Genomic DNA, 20,798 nt, shown 5'->3' with positions numbered 1-20,798 from the left:
CATAACTCTAAGTTAAGTCTAACTATTCTACTATAAGATAAGCTGAAGGGACAGTGTAAGTGTATTGTGTTTGTATCTTACTTGTAATTCGAATTCAGCACCACTGATAAGATGTTTTGGTGATCATTCAGAAAGTTGATCCATTCAGGCACAAATTAAGAACTACGGCATAGGCTAATAAGATTAATTGTTATAACATAACTTAGAGATAATTTTAGAACACTTCATGTAAATGTATGTTTCATTCTAAGGCTGGGTATCGATACTGATCTGAAAATATGATTTTGATAGTTATGACAACACGATACTTTTTTTTTTTTTGATACCTTTGCCCTAATTGTGACAGTAAACAAAGCACAAATTACAAAGCAGTAACCTACACTATATATCATATAATTATCATGGCACTTTGTGGACCCCTGACCATCACAGCTATAAGTGGGTCTTTTCAAAACTGTTGCCACAAAGTTGGAAGCACACAAGTGTCATTGTCGTTAGAATGTCATTGTATGCTGTAGCATTAAGTTTTCCCTTCACTTCCCTTCCAACTAAGGGGCCCAAACCTGTTCCAGCATGACAGTGCCCATGTGCACAAAGCGAGGTTCATGAAGACATGGTTTGCCAAATTTGGAGTAGACAAAGTTGACTGGCCTGCACAGAGCCCTAACCTCAACCCCACTGAACACCTTTGGGATGAATTGGAACGCTGACTGCACCCCAGGCCTCTTCGTACGACATCAATGCCTGATCTCACTAATGCTCTTGCGGTTGAATGAGTAAATCCCCACAGCCACGTTCCAAAATCTAGTGGAAAGCCTTCCCAGAAGAGTGGAAGTTTTTATACTAGCAAAGGACTAAATGGGGCTAAAAAGGGACTAAATCTGGAATGGCATGTTCAAAAAGCACATATGGGTGTGATGGTCAGGTGTCGACCAACTTTTGGCCATATAGTGTACTTAGGCTCAAGTTTTAACAGTTCTGACAAGGGCTGTGAGCCTTTAACAATAAATCTGGTTACTTCTCTGTGACATTCCTCCTTCCTCTCAACTGACATTTTTGCTAGAGTGAAAGGTTTGTTTTCCCCATGGACAACTACATTAGCAACTACATTAAACTAGTATGTATGCACACGTGATATGGAGGATGACTGTAACTGAATGCCAGCCAACTAGACAGCTAATAAATAGTTCAGGTGCTACTTGTTGAATCCAGACACACACTGACCAAAGTAATAGTAGCTAACTTTCTCTTGCCAAAGACAGAAAGCTGATTGGTAAACTTTCAACTCCCCTGCTAATCTTTCCTCACCCAAAAAATGTGGTTTCTGCGTGTTTTACCTGGATACTCTAAACCCCAATGGCGACTGGGGTTTCAGTCAGTGCGTTTTGGGTGCAGATTTTTGGTACCTAGCCCTATTTCCTACCACCAAAAAAAAAAAATCTAGATATCAATATTTAACGATTACCATCATCAACGGCTATTCATTATGACTCATATATTTCTTGATGCCCTAAGGATTACTCCATGTACTAATTACATTAAAAATGATAAATTTATAATTATAAATTTTGACAAATTAAATATTAATTACCCCAGTATGAAAGCATTAGTTAATAATATATGCTTATTTGTGGGACTTATTGTAAAGTCCTACCACTGAGTGTAAAAGGGTCTGATGTGACGCCCTTTCTCTGGCATCCAAGAAAAAGGGAACGACGGCGAGACGGAGAACAGCTCGATTTCCAAAGAACAGAGAGTGGATAGAAAAGCAACAATGAGGGATAGGATGGCAGCTGAGTGCCCATCTTTGGTTGTAGTGCTTGTGTTGTCTGAGGGGTCACTGAGCATTGCCCTCCAGCTACCCAACTTGAGTGAAGTGGCATAAGAGCCTCTAGTCTCCCTTTAACTAGAAAGATTTAAGGATGCAGTCTAGAGGGTGCATAAAGAAACCAAAATAGTCCAGACAAAACAGGACTCTTGTTGTTGTGTCTCTTTTCACACCTGAGGCGGTTTTAGCTTTTCAAATACAGTGCATTAAACTCAGGTGTGAACCTAGCAGACTTTTGAGGGGAAACAAAAATAGCAAATAAATAAATAAATAAATAACAACCACTATAAAGAATATTCATACATTCTTGGATAAAGTAAGTTTACATTAAAATGTAAAAAGTTAAATGTGAATCGGTTACAAGGCATAGAGGTATTGCCATCAGTTATTAAAAAAAAGAAACAAAGCTTCAATGAAAAGATTATTTATGACCCAGAGCCATGGCAAAGACATGTGCTTATCATCAGGAACACCCTTTCAGGGTGATACAAACCCCCTGACACCAGAACAGAAAAATACTGAGTTTCTTATTTATTGGGAACATACATATAATCCCAATGTTGGCTAAAGATCAATCTCTGTAATCACATGAGAGGATTTTCTATGTGTTAGGCAAATGTGACTCACAGACTTTTTTCCTTTGCTCAGCCTTGTGATATGTCTATAACATTCACATTGTGGTGGAATGCATGTATCATCTGCCAAACATAACAAAGTCTCTTTAAACAAATGAATGGAGAGCCAGTTTTACATTAAGATTTCAAAGGCAAAGTCTTATCACCTTACATTCAACTTCTTTTATTCTGCTTTTCATGCTTGCAGAGTGAAATCATTCACATGGCTTAAACTTTATGGGTTGTATAAAATGGAGAGCGATGCTGTAGCAATCCCCTACATTTACTCGCACGGAATCTTTCGAATTCTCAGATTGCAATGCAACATCTTGCCACTCTTTAATCAACTCTTAATTATAACCAAACACGTTCAGACACAATGTCCAGGCCCAGGTCCTTAAAAGTAAGTAAAAGAATGTTAACTTCATTAAAGGTTAGCAGTGCAAAGACTATGGCACCTACCTGTGCAAGTGAGAGACTTCAGACTGAGAGGTGAACGGCATTATATGTAGATCTTTGCTGTTTTTTATGCATGCTCTATAACTTTTTTCACAAACACTTTTACTCAGCTAAGAATTGAAAAGCAGCTGCCATACCCGGATACTCAGTGGCTTCTGACAAAAAACAGAGACAAAGAAATAAGAATCTTCATTATCACAATAATAATACTGTAAAAAAAAGGTGTATATTTACTAAGGATGTAACCAATTATGAATAAATTATTTGGATTAACCAGATAATGTGTTCTAAGTGAATATAAATACAGATATGAATAGTGGGTGCGGTATTCTTGGAAGCTGAATAGTAGGTGTAGGATTCCTTGGAAGCTCACATTGTCCACGTGCTGTGCACCCGGCAGCGTATCTGTGATGCGTTCTCCAAAGAAAATCATTTATTAGTTTTAAAAAACGCTTCACTTGTATGTTCAGTGATTTGTATGTTCAGAGCATCTTTCTCATCATTTTAAAACGACTGCTCTCCATTTCTGTTAAAAGAAAATCTTTCCGGAAAAATCATACAGGCATTATAATGAAATGCCACTTAAAGGCCCCTAGTTTGACTAGCAGCAGCACTGGGTCCCAGTTCCCTAGTTTGGGAAAGGCATAGTTGTTTTGAAAGATAGTAGCTTACTCAAACACATTAGATAGAAAGCTTGCCAGAAAGTTCCCCAGGGTATCTGGTTGAGACCAGTTACGCACTCAGGTGAGGCGGCTGAGGAACTGAGCTCAGGAAATTCAGCAGTTGAATAAATTTATGTTCTGCAAATTGCTATTTGTTTTCATACTTTGTCAATGAAATAATGACTTCTTTTTCCCAATAACCCTTGGTTCTTTCTGGGTCTGTGTTTTCAGTGGACTCTTCCGGTCTAGAAACACTTCCGGTCTGGTTACCTACTGTAATGGCATCGTGTTACACCCCTAATACTTATAGTAGCATGATGCAGAACCTCAGCTAAATATGTGTGAGGTAAACAAAACCTTCACTTGAGTTGAAAGATATCCCTAAAGTAAAGCCCATTTTCCATTTGTCTCTATTTTCTCACATTCTTGGTTTTGCCTCCCTTTTTATCTTAAACAACGCACCACCACAAATCTGTATTGGGCTCTTTCGCTGATGTTTATCAAAAAGCTTTTAGAGATTTCAGATTGATTTGTGCAGTAGTGCGGTTTTGTCCACTTTTTAAAACCAAGCAATCAGTATAAAAGGGGCAGTAAATTGGCAGACTGCTGGAGGAAATGGCCGATCCACAATCTGTTTGTTTCCCCTCTTAAAAGCTTTTAAAGGCTTCCACTCTATCAGAGAGCCTGCCATCTTGGCAAGACAGTGCAAATGTGATTCCAAGTGCAAAAAATGTGTCAAACGTTATCAACATGTTTAACACAGTACAGCGTGGGGTTGGGGTCTCATGGCTGGTTATTCGTCATGAACACACATTTAAAGAATTTTAGAAGAGGAGTTTTAGGAATGTGCTAGTATTTAATTTTCATGTCATGACAACTGTCTAAACTTTATTGTGATATTCATTCATTCATTTTCAGTAACCGCTTTATTCAGGACGGGGTCGTGTTGGAGCCGAAGCATATCCTGGGAACACTGGGCGTGAAGCGGGGATATACCCTGAAAAGGAAGCCAGTCCATCACAGGGCACCATGCGCACACACGTTCACACGCACATTCACACATAGGGCCAATTTAGTGGAGCCAATTCACTTAATGACAGTGAGAGAACCCAGAAGAGGCCCATGTGGACACGGGGAGAACATGCTGGTAATTACAGTAACTTGAGGCATCCCACGGCACCTTATTGTGATATTGTATTTTATTTATTTATTTTTTTAAATGATTACATGTTTCTAACAACATGTTAAGCTAAATGAATCCCAGGTTGGTCTTGAACATGGCACGTGTTGAATATTGCAGTATACCAGGCACATGCCTAATCAGTTAAACACTCTAATGCATGTGGCATACAGAAACTTTTAAACCCAGTCACCTGATATGGTGTGACATGTTGTTGTAAAAGTGCAGACTTTTCCTGTACCCTTGATCCTGTGTTCACACCTTCTTTGCTAATCTAGCTTTGCCTCCATACAGGCCACGGCAGACCAAGAATACTAGGCCATTTCTGCAGGTGTTTCTACCAGCCATATATCACACGCAACAGAGGCCATATGGTCCTCACAAAGTGCTGCCTGACGTTGTACAGGAGGAGCTCATACTTCTTCCTGGACAGCAGGGGAGCTTGTTGGAATAAGCGGCCCTCCAAGACTCATCATTCAAATTCCTAGACACTCGCTCAAGGTCCTGACACTTGGTTAGGCAGAATGGAGGAATATTTAGGCAAAAACGTGACATGCACTTCGCCCAAATCATACACAGAAAAGGGAACATGGGTTTAATCCTGCACATGTTTTTCCAATCAGTGCTCAAGTCAGTCTTTCTGACAGTGAGCCCATCAAGGGAATTGTTTGGTTACCGCATGCATGCACTGCATCTGCCACATATTACCACAACCCACAGAAAGACAGAGAGAAGGACGTACATCAAGAGGAACTGTATCTTGAGACAACCTGTCTGTGGTAGGAGAAAGAGGTCTTCATGTCACATGTCATATGGACGAAGTCAAGAATTTACTGCTAACCCACCTCAGGTAATGCTAATGCTGAAATATGTAGATTTGTAGCTGACTCACAAGATGTTTAATTTAGCTAATAATAAAAAAATAAATCCCTGACAACTATACAAACCATTGCTTTGTGTTTCTCAAGGGACAATTGAGAGCTGTTTCAATGATTGACAGCTTGGGTCAGTAAAAATCCACATGAAAAGAAATGAAGAGAATGGAGCCTTAAAATGTGATAGACCAGGCCAAGGAACAATAGTTCAGGCTTTAAGAAACCAAGTCCCCATCAATAAAACTAGTATGCATTTCATTTATTCTGATACTGATGGCAAGCTAAGCATGTTCTCCTGATATGTGGGACCGAAGACGTTTGTTTAATGCTCAGTGTTGAGAACAAAAGACAAAATCAGGTCACACCGTGTAGTAATTGATATGCTGGGACACTCCTGTGGGGAACATGCTTCATAAACAGGGGAAATTGACTGGATAGGGATGTTTATTTCCCTTGACTGATTAACCCCACTATGCTTGTGATAGAAACGGTCCACGTGGGAGAGATCCCTGCATTAAGCCTCCAGATAGCAACCACAACAAACAGATTCAATTTATAGATTATTCTATAGCTTTTCAGACACTCATTGAAATCATGGTGTATTGTTGCTAGCAGCAGCTTCCATAGCCATTGTTGTTTGCTGATGGATTGTGGGTATGGGTGGAAATAGATAGGATGCTTTAACTCAAACCAACTTAAGACTTAAATTCTTTCCAACATATGGACGGACAGCAGCAATGTTTCACACTTTAACCTGTTTCATATGACCGGTTTTTTTCGTTTAACAGACTTGGATCTTCACAAGTCTCCCAAAGAGGGCTTGTGGATTTTCCAGCTGCCTTCCCTTATGATCCAGAGTGATTGCTATATGAAACAATGGTTATGGTGGAATTTATGGAAAACAGTTATTGCTCTTTTCCTCTAACCAGGTTCCTGTTTTGGTGAACTGTGACACTTTGTGGCTACAGTAATCTCACTTATTTTTTATTCACAGTGTGTGTGTTTCACTTTGACTTGGCAGTCTTCAATTCATGGGATTACAGGATCTCTCGAGTTCAGGTGAAAAAAAATCTTTCATCTTTTAGGAGCAAAAATATGAAGGTACAGTTCAAAAAGGATTAAAGAACATATGCAGATAAAAAAAACAATCTAACTGTCCTCCTCCCCATTTCAATATATTGCATCAAAAGCTTTGGCTTAAATGTGTCTATATGTATTCACATACACAAATCTAAGGCAGTTTAAGGCTTCACGACCTGAAGTACTCTCAAATATTTTCACACTGCAGAAGATGAGATGAGTGGGTCTCAGGGGTCCATGAAGCATGGCCAGGGGTCATAACCCAGAATTATCAGTTATTATATGTATTATTGAGTCTTTATAGTTTATTGGCCTGTTTGACTGGTCTTTTCAATTGAATGTGTTTGTTCCAAATCTCAATAACCATAAATAAGTAGGTCTATAAAAATGTCAACTTGGACCTAAGGTGTTCTGTCGGTGGAAAGATGAGAAATAAAAAAGTGTTAAAAAGTATTTTTTGTACACATTTGAATAATAAAATAAAATACATCTGTGTTGAGGGGTTCCATAGAGTCATTATTTTACTTAAAGTGTCCTTGAAATGCAAAAAAGTTTGAGAACCCCTGCTGTAAGCATACAGTGTTCCTCTGGTGTCTCTGGCACAACAGCTTGCTTAATTATAATAAAGGAAACACATGTCCCATATAACACTGTCTGTGACACATGAGGGACAGGGAGAGTCTATGTTAAGATGTTCTCAATGTCTACTGTCGATTTTTTTCTGTCTTCTGTATGAAAGAGCAGCATTAGGTTAACAAAAAACCTTTTGAACATTTTTTTTTAGTAATTTAACACCATGTTCTCTAATGCAGTGTAACCACTGGTCTACAACAGGACATAACATAATGCATCTTTAAATAAATGAAATGCTGAGCACAGAAACTGTGAAATATAAGTGCTTCACTGTTGACTTCAAGGTTACAGAGTCAATCTGACTGTATGTGAATTAACCTCAGTACAGCAGAGAATTACCTCTCTCATTGTGAGAGCAGTCAAGTCACAGCCACAGGCCAAATCAGTTAATTATCTCCGTTAATTCCCCCAGTGCCAGGCTAATGCAATTATATGCAAACAAATACCTGCCGTCGTGGCACTTTTTCTCCTCTCTTTCTCTGCCATACTTTGCTTCTAAATGGAAGACTCATTTAATTAGCTGGCTTAGCTTACAAATTGTGGTTTCTAAATGCTAAATCTTCCACCATGGCCTTTCCCGTACTTATCACTGTCTTAAATACACACACGAAAACATTTCCACTACATTAAATAAAGAAAAGCTGAATGAGAAATTGAATTCTGCATATAAAAATCAATATTTTTGTGCTGTCTACACAACACTAAGATCAGTAGGATTTTTCCTTTTAACCTTAGATTAGCCCAGGTCACGAGATGGTTGTGAATGGACTGCAGAGAGATAATGCTGTGAAGAGGCAGACACACGCCAGAGATGAGTCTGTTCTTCTTCACGCAACGTTGCCAAAACACTCTTGGACATGCAGGACATAAACACTGTGAAATCTGAGAGCATCCACACTGCTTACGAGCATGCAAATGCAAAACGTTGTACCGCCGATCGATGCTTATACAGTCACGGATCGATGGCTGAAGCTTGATTTATTTCCCTATAATTTGATTCAGTGGAATGGAGAGTGTGTCTTAATTACACATGTAGAGGAAAATGAGTTTAAATTAGCCTCTTGACATGGAACTCTAAATCAAACCTACTCGAGTCCATCCTGTGGATTAGGGGTTGCGACAATATACTGATGTGATAGTACACCTGAAATAGCTGATGATATTGATGATGGTATCACACAAATGCAACAATAAAATTATACAATATTTAAATTAAAATTAAAAAGACAAAAAATATAAAATATTAACAATTTTTAAATCTAAATTATTTGCAAAAATATATTGTAATTATAAAAACAATTGAATACAAATTGTTTAAAAAACATTTTAAACAAGGTTGTCTCCTTTTAAAAGAGAAATGTACAGGCCGGGAAAAAAAAAAAACTATTTATACATTGTTTTCATGTGATCCTCTGCAAGGAGTGATCCTCCATCACACTGTGATTTTTTTAAAAATCCATCCCACCTCTATTGTAGATTCACCAGAACAGACTAAAAGTATCAGAGAGCTTGGCTTACGTTCATGACTCTGGTTTAGTAGAAACTGGACCAAGCCTTAACCAAATCTCGCTTACCAGTTTTGACTAGCAAATCACACTAAAATCATGTCTAACATCTAACAAAGTCAGCAACACAGTGCTCCATGGCACTATTATAGGTCATCTACAAAACATTCTTACACAAGGTGCTACGCTAAAAGATCTTCTCTTCCTCAGAAATCTTCCAAGCAGCCCTGAAGCACATAAAGGTCTGCACCATCTGTGCAGATAAAAGCACTTTTTATACCTCTTCTCTCTCCTTTACTCCTGGTGCGAAGAGTGTGTCAGTCAGAGAGGTCAGAAGAACCATGACTCTTCACAAACTGTCTGACATCAGTACCAGAACAAAGGTCAAATATAATTGGCAGGGTGTTTATCCCCATAAAGAAAAACAAGTTCCAGCTCCAGGCCTCAAATTAGACGGAAGTTCAGGTTCTGATGTTTAGGAGATCTGATATTTTTCTTTTTCATTTTCTAACATTGCATGAAAGAAGCACAATTCTGAATATAAAGTAGCAGAACATTACTGGAAAGCCATCAGTCATTCGAGGTGAATTTCCTTGTTTTTTTTCCCCTTGAGAAGAACAGAACATACAAACTGATAAAAAGCTTCATAAACATGCATTCAGCTGTCAGGAAGACTGATTTTGTGAAATGAGAAGAACCTGAGAAGAATAAAATACACAAACCCATTGCACCTCTACTCTACTCACATTACACCTCAACTCTACATTGCAGACCACCTCTACTGCCATAATCCTTTCAACAATATTATATAGCAAAATCCTATAATCCAAAATTCCTGTAACTATGAATACACTTGTAACATGTTATAATTAATTAATAATGCATTATACACTTTCTTATAATTATTTATAATTACTTATATGTGTAAATGCTATAAACTACACTTTAAAACAAGGCTGTGGCGCATTATGAATTGTTAGCAGAATGCATAAGTAGTCTTTTTTATAATACGTAATACGTATACCAAAGTATTATATAAAACGGTTTCAGTTCATATAGTTTAATCTTCTATCGCTTTTCTCTCTTTGTTTGGGCCTCAATAAAATTGTGAGAAATAAAAAATAGAAGTAGTGGCACAACAGAAAAGTGTTTGCCCTAACGTCAGGAGATCGTGAGTTAAAGACAGTCAAATTGACCATGCTCTCTGAGCTAAAGGGATGGCATGCTCTCTGTCACAGTGACCCTATCCAATCACAGGTGTCTTTAAGCTCATGTATGAGGAAGAGGGCAGATAGCACTTTCCTCCGAGTGTGTTACCGTGCCCTGTGACGCAGCATGAGCAGCAAGTCGAAAAGATCGGTGGGGGTTGGCTTCATGTGTCCCAGATGAAGCTTGTGTTTGCCACACCCTCCTCGGTTGGTACTGGTCATGTGATAGGGATGAGTTAGCTAGTTGGTGGGAATTGGCAAGACCAGCTTGGAGAGAAAATTGGGGTTGGGGGGGTGGGGGTGTTACTTTTCATATTACCCTCATAAATACAAATTATAAGGTACTATAACTATAACATCATATGTCTGTCAATAATCTATGTACAAAATGTACGAAGGTTAATAGGAATTAAGCTGACTGAGTGTGTGTATGACTAGACATAATATATTATGCAAACTGAATTTCTTACAAAAATGAAAACTAACTGTGGTAACAATTCATCATTTATAATTCATAAAAGACTTTGCTATAAAGTCTTTGCTATAAATAGACTTCATAGGAAACAATAACAATTCTTTTTTGACAGAACAATCAGTAGTGTAATGTGGTCCAGGCAGAAGAAATGTTTTCATATGTTTTGTTCCTTAGATACTATCATAGTTACATATTTGATTTCATGCTTGCTTTTGATAGGCTTTGCTACCTGAGAGTTTTACAGTAAATGTCAAATTACATAAATATGATCCACATTTAGCGTTTGGACTGAAATCATGATCATGTCATTATTTGTCTGAGCTTCTGCTTATGAAATATTAGAACTCGAGAAATGGTTCTGCTCCACTGTCCACTGATTTTGTTCAAACTGCCTCATCTTTATTTCATTTTTGAACACAGTAATATGTTTAGGCACTACATGTCACTGTTTATTATACAGAAACATTTGTGGGACAGTTGTGTATCCTGAGTGACAACGCCAGAGGCGAGTGTAAAAGCTCCGCCCATGATTACAAGTTGACACACACAGTAGACAACTGTGAGACATAAAAATGTGGCCTAAGATAAGATAGAGTTGGTGCATTTATTTTACAATCCTTTGGTCAAAAAGAGGACACTTTGGACATTACATGAGCCGGCACGCACGGCTGATCAGGTAAACAAGGCCTTCCTTTGTAATGCAGATGAGGGTGTAATCAGACCTCCTTTGTCTCTGAGGAAAGACCGGAGACGTACACACGCAGCTTATGTTTGCCAGACATCCTGCGAAAGACAGCAGCACAAATGTGTTTTGTATCAATGTCTAAAAAATTTGGGTGTGACCTCAGTCAGAGGTATATAATTCTTCACTGGAACTCAGTGGCATAAAATGTTTAGGAATGTCGACACGCTTAGTTTTTATCACACTATAACTTTTCATAAGTACAGTATATTCTTATATGTAAGTATACATAAGAAATTTCTTCTTAACTTTAATTGCAGATTTCTAAACAGATAATTCTCAAATTGCCTGTCAAGCACAACCGATTTGTAGTCACTATTTTTAAACTCATATAGCAATAAAATTCAATGATTCCTAAAAAAGACTCAGTAGCTTTACAACTTGGACCTAGGACTGGGCAATCTTATGATATAATTTTGATAATGTGATAAATTAGATTAGAGATATTGCAGGTATGGTAACTTTATTTAAATAACAATTACTAACATTAACATTACTGATTAGAAGCTACTGATTTATGTTAAAAGTTTGTATTGAACCATTAAAATTGTAAAAATGCATTTTAAAAATTTATTATTAGAAATTTATTACAGTTTTTAAAAATGTATTTTTTTTATCCTTTTCAGTTTAAAGTAATTTATTATTCTAGACATAAGTCTTTCATAGTTATATTCATTCTTTAATGCAATACTACTGTTGATTACCAAACCTATATATCATAATACATAATAGATGAATGTACGCAATCATACAATTTTAATTAGTGCCAAACTGATAAGCTAAACTAAAGTGCTACAAGCACCACGTCAAAAGCACAATGTGAGCTCTGTGTGCAATGTCACTGAATGAAAACAAATCTGCAAGCCATCCACATTTCTACCTGTCAAACCTGAAACTACAAAACCTTGTGTTTACAAAATCTATAACTTTACTTTGGCCTTGTCATGTAATGTCATTTTCAAGATCTATGCTTAGAAAATGTACTAACCAAGTGTGAAACATGAAACATGAAATGAATAATGCGAACATACGTGTGCAGGAGTAACTCCGTTACTCACAACTCTGGCTGTGTTTTATTTGGAAAGTGTTTCACAGAGTGCTCTGAACAGAGTTTGGCGTTTCGCTGTGCAAATACTTCGAGAAACTGCGCCAAATGCAAAGCCATGACCATTCTGTCACAAAAGTAATCATTTAAATGCTAAATATTATGTGAAATTAAATAGATGACATGAACCTTAACAATAGATCAACATTTTGTGTATATTTTCTGTGTATATTTAAGACATAACGTAATAAAAGTTCCTTAGGGGTTCTTTGAATAGGGTACTTAACTTCTTGAAGTGTTTCTACTTGGAACTCCTTCTGACAAGATGCTTACATAGATAGAACCATAATGTTTTCCATAATCTAAATAGCCTTTAAAGATTCTAGTTTTATCCATTTTTATTTATTAATTTTTTTAGGGAAAAAAAACCCCCACAACCTGGGCATTTTCACAGTTATGGTTGTGACGTTTGCACTCAAAAAGAGCAAATAAATGAATATGTACTCATTAAACATTCAAATAGTTCTGTCAGTATTTTTCCTACAGCTTCACAGGAAGAATACAGCATGAAGTTTTCTTTGCTTATTTTCTTAACAGAGACTCAGCTAATTCAAATCTGTTGTCTTAAAATGGACAAAATTTTGGAGAGAGAAAACACACAGCTGAATTTTACAACTGAAGGCGCTGGTGCCGCGGGTTGCCTTGCCGCCTCTCAGCTACAGAGCTCGGGTTACTCTCCGTGCGGTGTTTCGCATGTTCTCCTGTATCCGTGTGAATTTTCTCCTGGTTCTTTGGTTTCTTCACACCTCCCAAAAACATGGCGGTAGGTGAACTGGCTACACTAAACTGCCCCATGAGTGTGTGATTGTGTGTGTACGTGGTGCCCTGTGATGGACTAGCGTCCCAACCAGATATTCCTGCTTCACACCCAGGGTTCCTGGGATAGGCTCCAGATCCACCACGAGCCTGATTCAGTAAAGCAGTCTACTAAAGATGAATGAAAAAATTAAAAGCTGAGATTAAACCTAGTGCAGTAGTTGCTCATGTTTAATTTATAAATAGAAGTAATAGAATGGGAAATATACGCCCTGAAATATCCCTTAGATTTTACTGTCATTCTGAGAGAGATTTCAATAAGATGTTGAAATCTGTGTTCTTAAACTACAAAGCATTGCCTGCTAACATCACAATGCAAACACCTTCTGGGTATATAATTTAACCGGCCAGCTCCGATAGCAGAGTTAATATGTTCTGCACTGATATCTGGACCTGATGCATTTTCACAGTGGAAACTAAAATGGAATCTAAATGGTGCTGGAGTCTATGCTGGAATATATCTGACTGACAGCACCAGGCTCCTTATTATGAGTAACACCCAAGCCTTTTTAAGAAATGATTAAAAAAATTCAATTTGAAAAGGCCTTGCTGATCCCTTAAAGTGGAAAACTGATTCTAGTGGTACTTCAGCCTGGACATCAAGGCAAACAGGAAGCTAGTTACCCGCAAGTCAAATAACAGCCCCGGAGCAAACGTATGAAATGCACTCATACACCATTAAAGTGAATCTGAATTCCACATCAAACCTGTGAACCGACTAGCGTCCTTGGAGTGTGTATGCTTGTGAAGGCGTTTTTCTGTATGATTCATAACACGGAGCAGGCTAGGCTTTGAAGGGAGATTGATTACGGTGGTCTCAGTCGGGGTGTGTGGGGCTCTCCATGTGGTGTGTGATATCAGTGCACAACTCGCTGCAGAGGGCAGGAATGTGGCAGCAAGGACGTGTGATCCATCCTTGGAAATTCCCTTTACATTCACGGAGCCCACTGGGTATTCTGTCTGGACCTGACCGACGTGCTCTTTTATTACGCTCAAAGATAACGTTTCATCATAAAATGATTGCAGGTTGTGTTACATCTGGTGTCGGGTGATAGTAAGAATGTGTTTAAATATAGAGGCAATACAGAGAAAACAGCAGGAATCCTACCTGAAATTATCCTGTACTCTATTAAAATTAAAACAAGAATTTTATAATATATGGGCTTGTGGAACAACGTATAATATCATGCTTGATACCCAGTGATGTGTAAAAGTCTTAGTCACATGTAAAGAAAATCTGTGAAGCAAGATGCTTTCAAAATAATTAAATGAAAAGTTTCTATATGCAAAAATAATTACTGCAGTCAATCAGAAATCACATTAACATTTGGTGTAAACATTGTTTGCTTTTTAAAACTGCATCAATGCTGTCATGTAGTTATAATTCTGACATTCTCATATCAGAGGTGCCAGCATCTACGATTTAGTTGTAGCATTTACCTTTTTTGACCCCTTCCTATGGCAATACGGGAGAAATCTAAAACCTGCACTAAAAGAAGCAATCGTTCCAAACAGGAATAAAGTCCAGCTGACAGAAATGCCAGTTCACCGAAGGGGAAAGGACACAGGACACGAAAGATGGATTTTCCTCTGGTAGCGGTTACCTTTGCTTCATGCCAACTTTTTCGAGGCAGACTCTGACCCATGAATGAGTGCAGTCGCTTTGGAAGTTAAAAAAAATCGAGGAGCTGCTTTTTATTAAGCAGCAGTCACACTGAATTTTTGTCTGCTGTTTTCTTACTGTTGCTTGGCACAGAGTTTAAAAAAATAGTCATCTTGTCCACTGACATGTGCTAGGGTCTTTGTGGTAAAATTCCATTTTTTTTTTAATCTCTGCCCAGTAGTATTTTCTTGTTGGCCATGTTAGCACCTCTATGCTTCTGTTTCTGCAGGTAACAGCCATTAAACCTCAATTTTCTATTTTCTGTAAAATGAACTCTTCTCTGTTCTACCTACAGCTGAATGTGGAAACTTGTAAATGCAACACTTGTAAGAGTTACAGGCTTTTATGCGCTTCCTCACTTGTAAGCTGCTTCGGAATAAAAGCATGTGCCCAATGAATAAAAATGTAAATGTGAGTATAAAAGAAAAACAGCATTCCAAACCACGTTGCCCATCTCCAATCCCGAAATTTACTGCTTGGTCAAGGTAAAAGTACGCACATCCCTTCGAAATACTGAGCAGCAAAACAACTGGTACCAGCACAAATTGAAATTTTGCATGCAGAGCAACAATGGAGAAGTGCTGGGCAGCATGGATTAGGCACTGAATAGGAGTGCATTCTTTGTGGAAGCCACTGAGGAGGCTGAAAATACAGACGCGCAACTCGCATCTGCTCAGTCGGCCGAGAGAGAAAATGCAGGATTGTGAGCAGCTCGTTTTACCTTTAGCTAAGCCTGTTTCAGAGAAACCCCTCAAACACACACATACACACAAACACCCACACCCATACACCCACACACACACACACACACACACACACACACACACACACACACACACACATACACACACACACACATACACACACACACATACAAACGCTATGCCTTTTGTTACCATTCCAAAAAAACGGCAATGCAACGTGTAGGCTTATGCATCGGCGGCCCACACTCCGAGTATTAGCTGGAAGTAGGCTGCTCGCATTTACATGTGAAAGCAGATTATTCAAACTTGGCAGGCATCTCAGAGCGGAAGTATTGATGTCTGCAAATGGCTGAGTTAACAAACAATAGCTTTAATCATCTTTTTTCACTCTGGTGCTTGGAGTTTTATGGAAATAGATCGTTAAGTCTTTGTTGCACTGTGTGTCCAAACTCATGATAAATAATTTTATAACTGAAACACTGGTTTTACAGTTTCATGAAATTGAAGGCTTGTGACACTCACTGAAGAGTGATTTCTAAATAGTGATTGTTTATATACAAAGACATCTCAGCAAGATACTATTGTGACCTTCTTTTTAAAAAAAAAATTAATACTAGGTTATAGTTGTTCCAAGTGTAGAAAAGTGTTTCAAAAGGCAAGAAAACACCCTGTATAACACAATGCTAACACAATTGTCTATGCAGGAAAGTTATTAGCATAAGGATGTAAAGTGGGCCAGAAAAGGGCACACTAGCACTACACATCATCCCTACACTTTTTTTTTGTTGACACAATATCATTTAGATGTTCATACTATCAGATAAATGTAGATTCATTTACAACAACGTTAACGTGTTTTTACACAATATTCGTAGGAGGCATGTGCTCTCTGTGTGGGAGACATCAGTACATATTTTTATTCTGTAAAATGAGATGAACAACAAACACAGTGGAAAGTGTTATATTAGTCTAAAACTGATAGTAGACTGTAGGAGGTATATCATTTTTTTCCCCACGAATACGTATTTATTACACGTGCCTTTTTTTCTCTGGGTTTGTAAACAAGAATAATATAAATCATAAGCTGCAGGTTGTCAATGATTTTAAATATACATTATGTATATATATATATATATATATAATCATTGATAACCTGCAGCTTATGATTTATATTATTCTTATATATATATATATATATATATATATATATATATATATATATATATATATATATATATATATATATATATATATCTGTGACACTTTCTAGTCATTATATAGTATAATCTACACCATACAGTATGCTTTTCCCTCCTTTTTTTTAAAACATCCTTTTCATCAACTAAATACAACATTACATACCAAAATGAATTGCCTAAACACAAATCACCGCTTCACTGGGAAAAGACAGTATTTACCATAATTGAGATGGAAGTTTGTGTCACATGTAATGATAAGTTACAGAGTGTGTATAACACACAAAATGCATCACCTGTTATTTTTTGCAGAATGGTAGACCTTAAATCTGTATGTCTGTAACACTGGCTGTAATATTATACTGAGACACACTGTGGATCCCTGTACATTAAAGAATGCAAATCTCTAAAATAAATAAATAAATTAAAAAAATTCAACATCCGTTCCACTCTTATGAATCAAAAAAAGAAAATTCTAAGGTCAGATAATATCATAAGAAAGGCTCGAGTCAGAAAATATTAGAAGAAAGATATTACTAGTCACCCACTGTGTGTAACCAATTATACTGTACTTATCTTTTTGATCTTTTCTTAAATCGAGATGATTTTTAAAAAGCCTTTATTGTTTTGCTGTGTTCCACCACAAAGTGTAGAAATATATTTCATAACTCTAAGAAAATATCACCATCTTTTTTTTATTATTAAAAAAAAATCATAATTTTTTTTTTTTTACAAGAGTAAATAACTGATTTAATTTTTTAAAAAAATAATGGGACTGCGCGAATATGCTGAAGCCGTTTGTTTCTTTTTTTTCTTTCTTTTTTTTTTTAAGCGGGAGCTGCAGTGACCTCTTTTTTACCTCTGAAATGCTCCTACATCAGCAAAATACTAACAAATCATTGGTCAAAAAACTAGGATATAGAAAAAAACTCTCCTGACGTCACTGATCTGACAAGTAAAATCACCGTCAGCGAACACAAAAACTCCTTTTCTGCACAAAATACATTCAGAGGAAACTAATTCAATATTTTCAATTTGATTCAGTTTAAACACTTTTAACAACAGGCATTATCACAAAGCAAATAAGCAAATATACAACTGTACAAATGTAATATAATTAAACACGTGCTAGTTTATTAGGTACTAGATAGGTGTATATCCCTCTTCAAATGTTCAGCAATTCAAAAATACTCATTTTATTATTTTATGTGGCCTAAATAAACAAAAGGTGCTTTCAGAGGTCCTGAAATAAAAAATACTGAAACTATCCTTTAACCTCCAGAACTAGCCATGGATATTCTGCATTATCGCATGCTATCAAAAATGACAAAATAAGTCAATTATTGACAAATATATAGCACCACTGCATGCAATTTTCCTAAATAAATAACGCAACTTATTATTCATGACAGTGTGCTTATTTGCACTTTAGATTTAAACTCCTAAAAAATTCAAGCCTTTGAAGAGGTCGCTCGAGGGTTTTTTTTTTCCACGAAGAAAAACCCTGTGCCCTCTTTCCAAATAATGAAGTTGGACTCAATAGCCCTTGAGCTTTTCGAACCCGAAAGTCAAGTATGACAATTGAGCCTTTCCTATAAACAGGGCTGCGGTGGTAAATTTACTAGGCCTAGACCATGCTCTAGTAGAAATGCCTCTATCTGGAGATACCAGATAATCCCAGGAAAAAAAAACAACAACAGTGTAAACTCTTTATGCACAGAGGCAGCTTGTCGCACTAGTTTGTGCAGTTCCTGATGTTGCATAGACATTAGCTGTGTGCTGGTGCATAAGTTTTGCTCTATTAAGTTTAAGCAATTAAGTAACTATTTATGTGATTATTTAACTAATGCTCTCTCTTAAGTCTAATTAAATAAAATTTACACTCAAATGATTTCTTTCTTATCAGAGGAGCCTAAATTACAACTAACCCCGAGTCCTATTCGCAATATCCTGGCTACTTCCAAAACACATACTAACATAAGGCTTGTCAAATACTCTTTACTATGGTAGATGGTATTAAATACAAAACACTATTTTGCCACACTATTCAGTATGTTAGCAAGGATGACGTAGAGACCCATTTAGTTGTTTTTTTTCTTTCTTTTCTTTTCTTTTTTTTTTGGTTTGTTTGTTTGTTGGGTTTGGTTTTGATTTGTTTTGTTTTGTTTTTTTTTAAAATAGTGGTTCCTTACAGATTCCTTACACACTCATTTATTTTATTTTTTTACTTTATTCTTTACACATGGAGTTTACACATTAATTTAGGTATAATTATGTATTTCATATGTGATCACATATTGTTCGCATGACGTCACACATCCACGTATATCCACACGTGCAACCTGAAAACGCACCTTCACATGTTTTCACACGTGATCACATATTACTCGCATTAATCACATGTGAAAACAAACGATCACGTGAAGCGTGTGTGTGTGTTTTTAGTGTAAAGTGTAGGCTGGAGTCTGAAATGCGGCTGGGTTATAGGGAGTGCTGTGCCTCTGTGCCTCTGTGCTCTGACATGTTGCTTTGTGGTGCTCGGTAGGTTTCAGTGCAGCTCTGCTTTGAGGAGAAATGGACAGCACTTCTGCTGCACTGTGTGAACAGATGACAGATTGACAGATTAGCTTCACAGGCTAACGCGCAGTTCACGCGACTCCTACGCTCGAGCCACCTCACCTGCCTGCTAGGAATAACAGCTAACTGTCTGTTTATACATTTATTTAGTTCTAGTTTAAGGAAAGAGTCATAGTTAAACTAATAAAAATGAACCTGGGCTGTTTGTGTGTCTTTTCTTTATCTCAAAGCGGAAACCTACCGGCTCACTGAGGACCTGTTTTATTGTCCAAGTGTAGCAGCATCACTAATACTTAACGTTACTGCTACACGTACACGTAGGAGCTGTTGTAGTAAACAAACACTAGATGAAATACTCCTATACAGCCTGGAAGGATTTCATTTTAAAACAGTTTCGCTGTAATATAACTCAACCAAGCGTGAAAACATGGAGTGCAGTTTCTTCTGAGATACATTTCTGGAAATAGTAAAGCTAGGATTAAATGCAGCATGTTTTGGTTTGATGCTAATACGCACCAAAAAACAAAAAACAAAAACAAAACCAAATTCGCTTCTTTGCAGTAATTTCACAGCGCTTGGTGAAAGCATGGTGAGTGTGAAGAGTAAGTCTGCTTATCCATAAATGATATTCATGCCCCAGGATGATCAGCGTTCAGTAATCTAATCATGCCGTCGTTTTATTTCCCGAAGGATATTAAAATTAAAGCGCTACCGCGCTACAGGCTGCAGAAAGTCCGCCGCTATCAGCCGGATGCTGCGCTCACTAACCCACAGGAAACAATATCTTACCTTCAAGAGCCACTGCTGTGGGTAGTATCCATAAAATCCATAGGATATCCATTATTGGTTTTCAGGGCGAAACTGTAAAGAAAAAAGTCCAGACATTCAAATAAAATAAGCCCCGAAAGCCATTGACAGCAGACGACGGCGCGGACCCGGTGCACTTTCGCCTTCAGTTGAATGAATGCGATGCCATACACGCTGAAGCAAAATCACCAACCAAGTTTGGACGAAACCAAGTGCTGCACACGAGGGGAGGCAGCCAGGGTCTAGATATAACCTCTCACTATATTACGCAAATCTATCACTGAAAACAGAGCTAGTTATTTCAAACATCTTTATACAGGATGCTTTAAATGGTAAAAATCCAAAGTGATGCGTTTTTTCATTCTAGTCAGCATGAATGTGTGCTGAATCTCACCCTACGCGTATTTTTTTTTCCTATTTCCATCCTGTCAATCAGCACGAGCGTTACTTTTTAACTTCATCTGTGCATGATGATAAAATTTTGGATTATTATGGAGTGCATTGTAAGTGAGGCCGGATAGTCACGAAGCTGATGGCAGAGAAAGTCTGGGTGTACTTTTAAAAAAAATAATAATAACAATTTGCTCAGGTAAGTTTGCGTTTCTGTGTTCCCGAGAAGGGGCTTTCTATTGTTAAAACTTGGCATTATTGCTGCTAATAGTCTCTTAC

At 37.4% G+C, this 20,798-nt stretch overlaps 1 protein-coding gene across 2 annotated transcripts in view; it reads right to left on the bottom strand.

Annotated features, from left to right (window-relative positions):
* ephb2b (eph receptor B2b) overlaps positions 1–20,293 on the bottom strand; it is a 147,786-nt gene extending 127,493 nt beyond the window's left edge. Inside the window, exon 1 of one of the 2 annotated variants that reach the window (XM_034314296.2) lies at positions 20,112–20,293. In XM_034314296.2, the coding sequence (XP_034170187.1) occupies positions 20,112–20,163 (52 nt within the window). In that variant the 5' untranslated portion in view covers positions 20,164–20,293. The remainder of the gene's footprint in view (positions 1–20,111) is intronic. The other variant, XM_026932640.3, reaches the window with a different exon arrangement.
* Positions 20,294–20,798: the final 505 nt, after the last annotated feature.

The sequence above is a fragment of the Pangasianodon hypophthalmus genome, chromosome 20 (assembly GCF_027358585.1).
Source record: "Pangasianodon hypophthalmus isolate fPanHyp1 chromosome 20, fPanHyp1.pri, whole genome shotgun sequence".
Lineage (NCBI taxonomy): Eukaryota > Metazoa > Chordata > Actinopteri > Siluriformes > Pangasiidae > Pangasianodon > Pangasianodon hypophthalmus.
The sequence above is the reverse complement of the archived record's forward strand: the minus strand, read 5'-3'. Positions and strand labels throughout refer to the sequence as shown.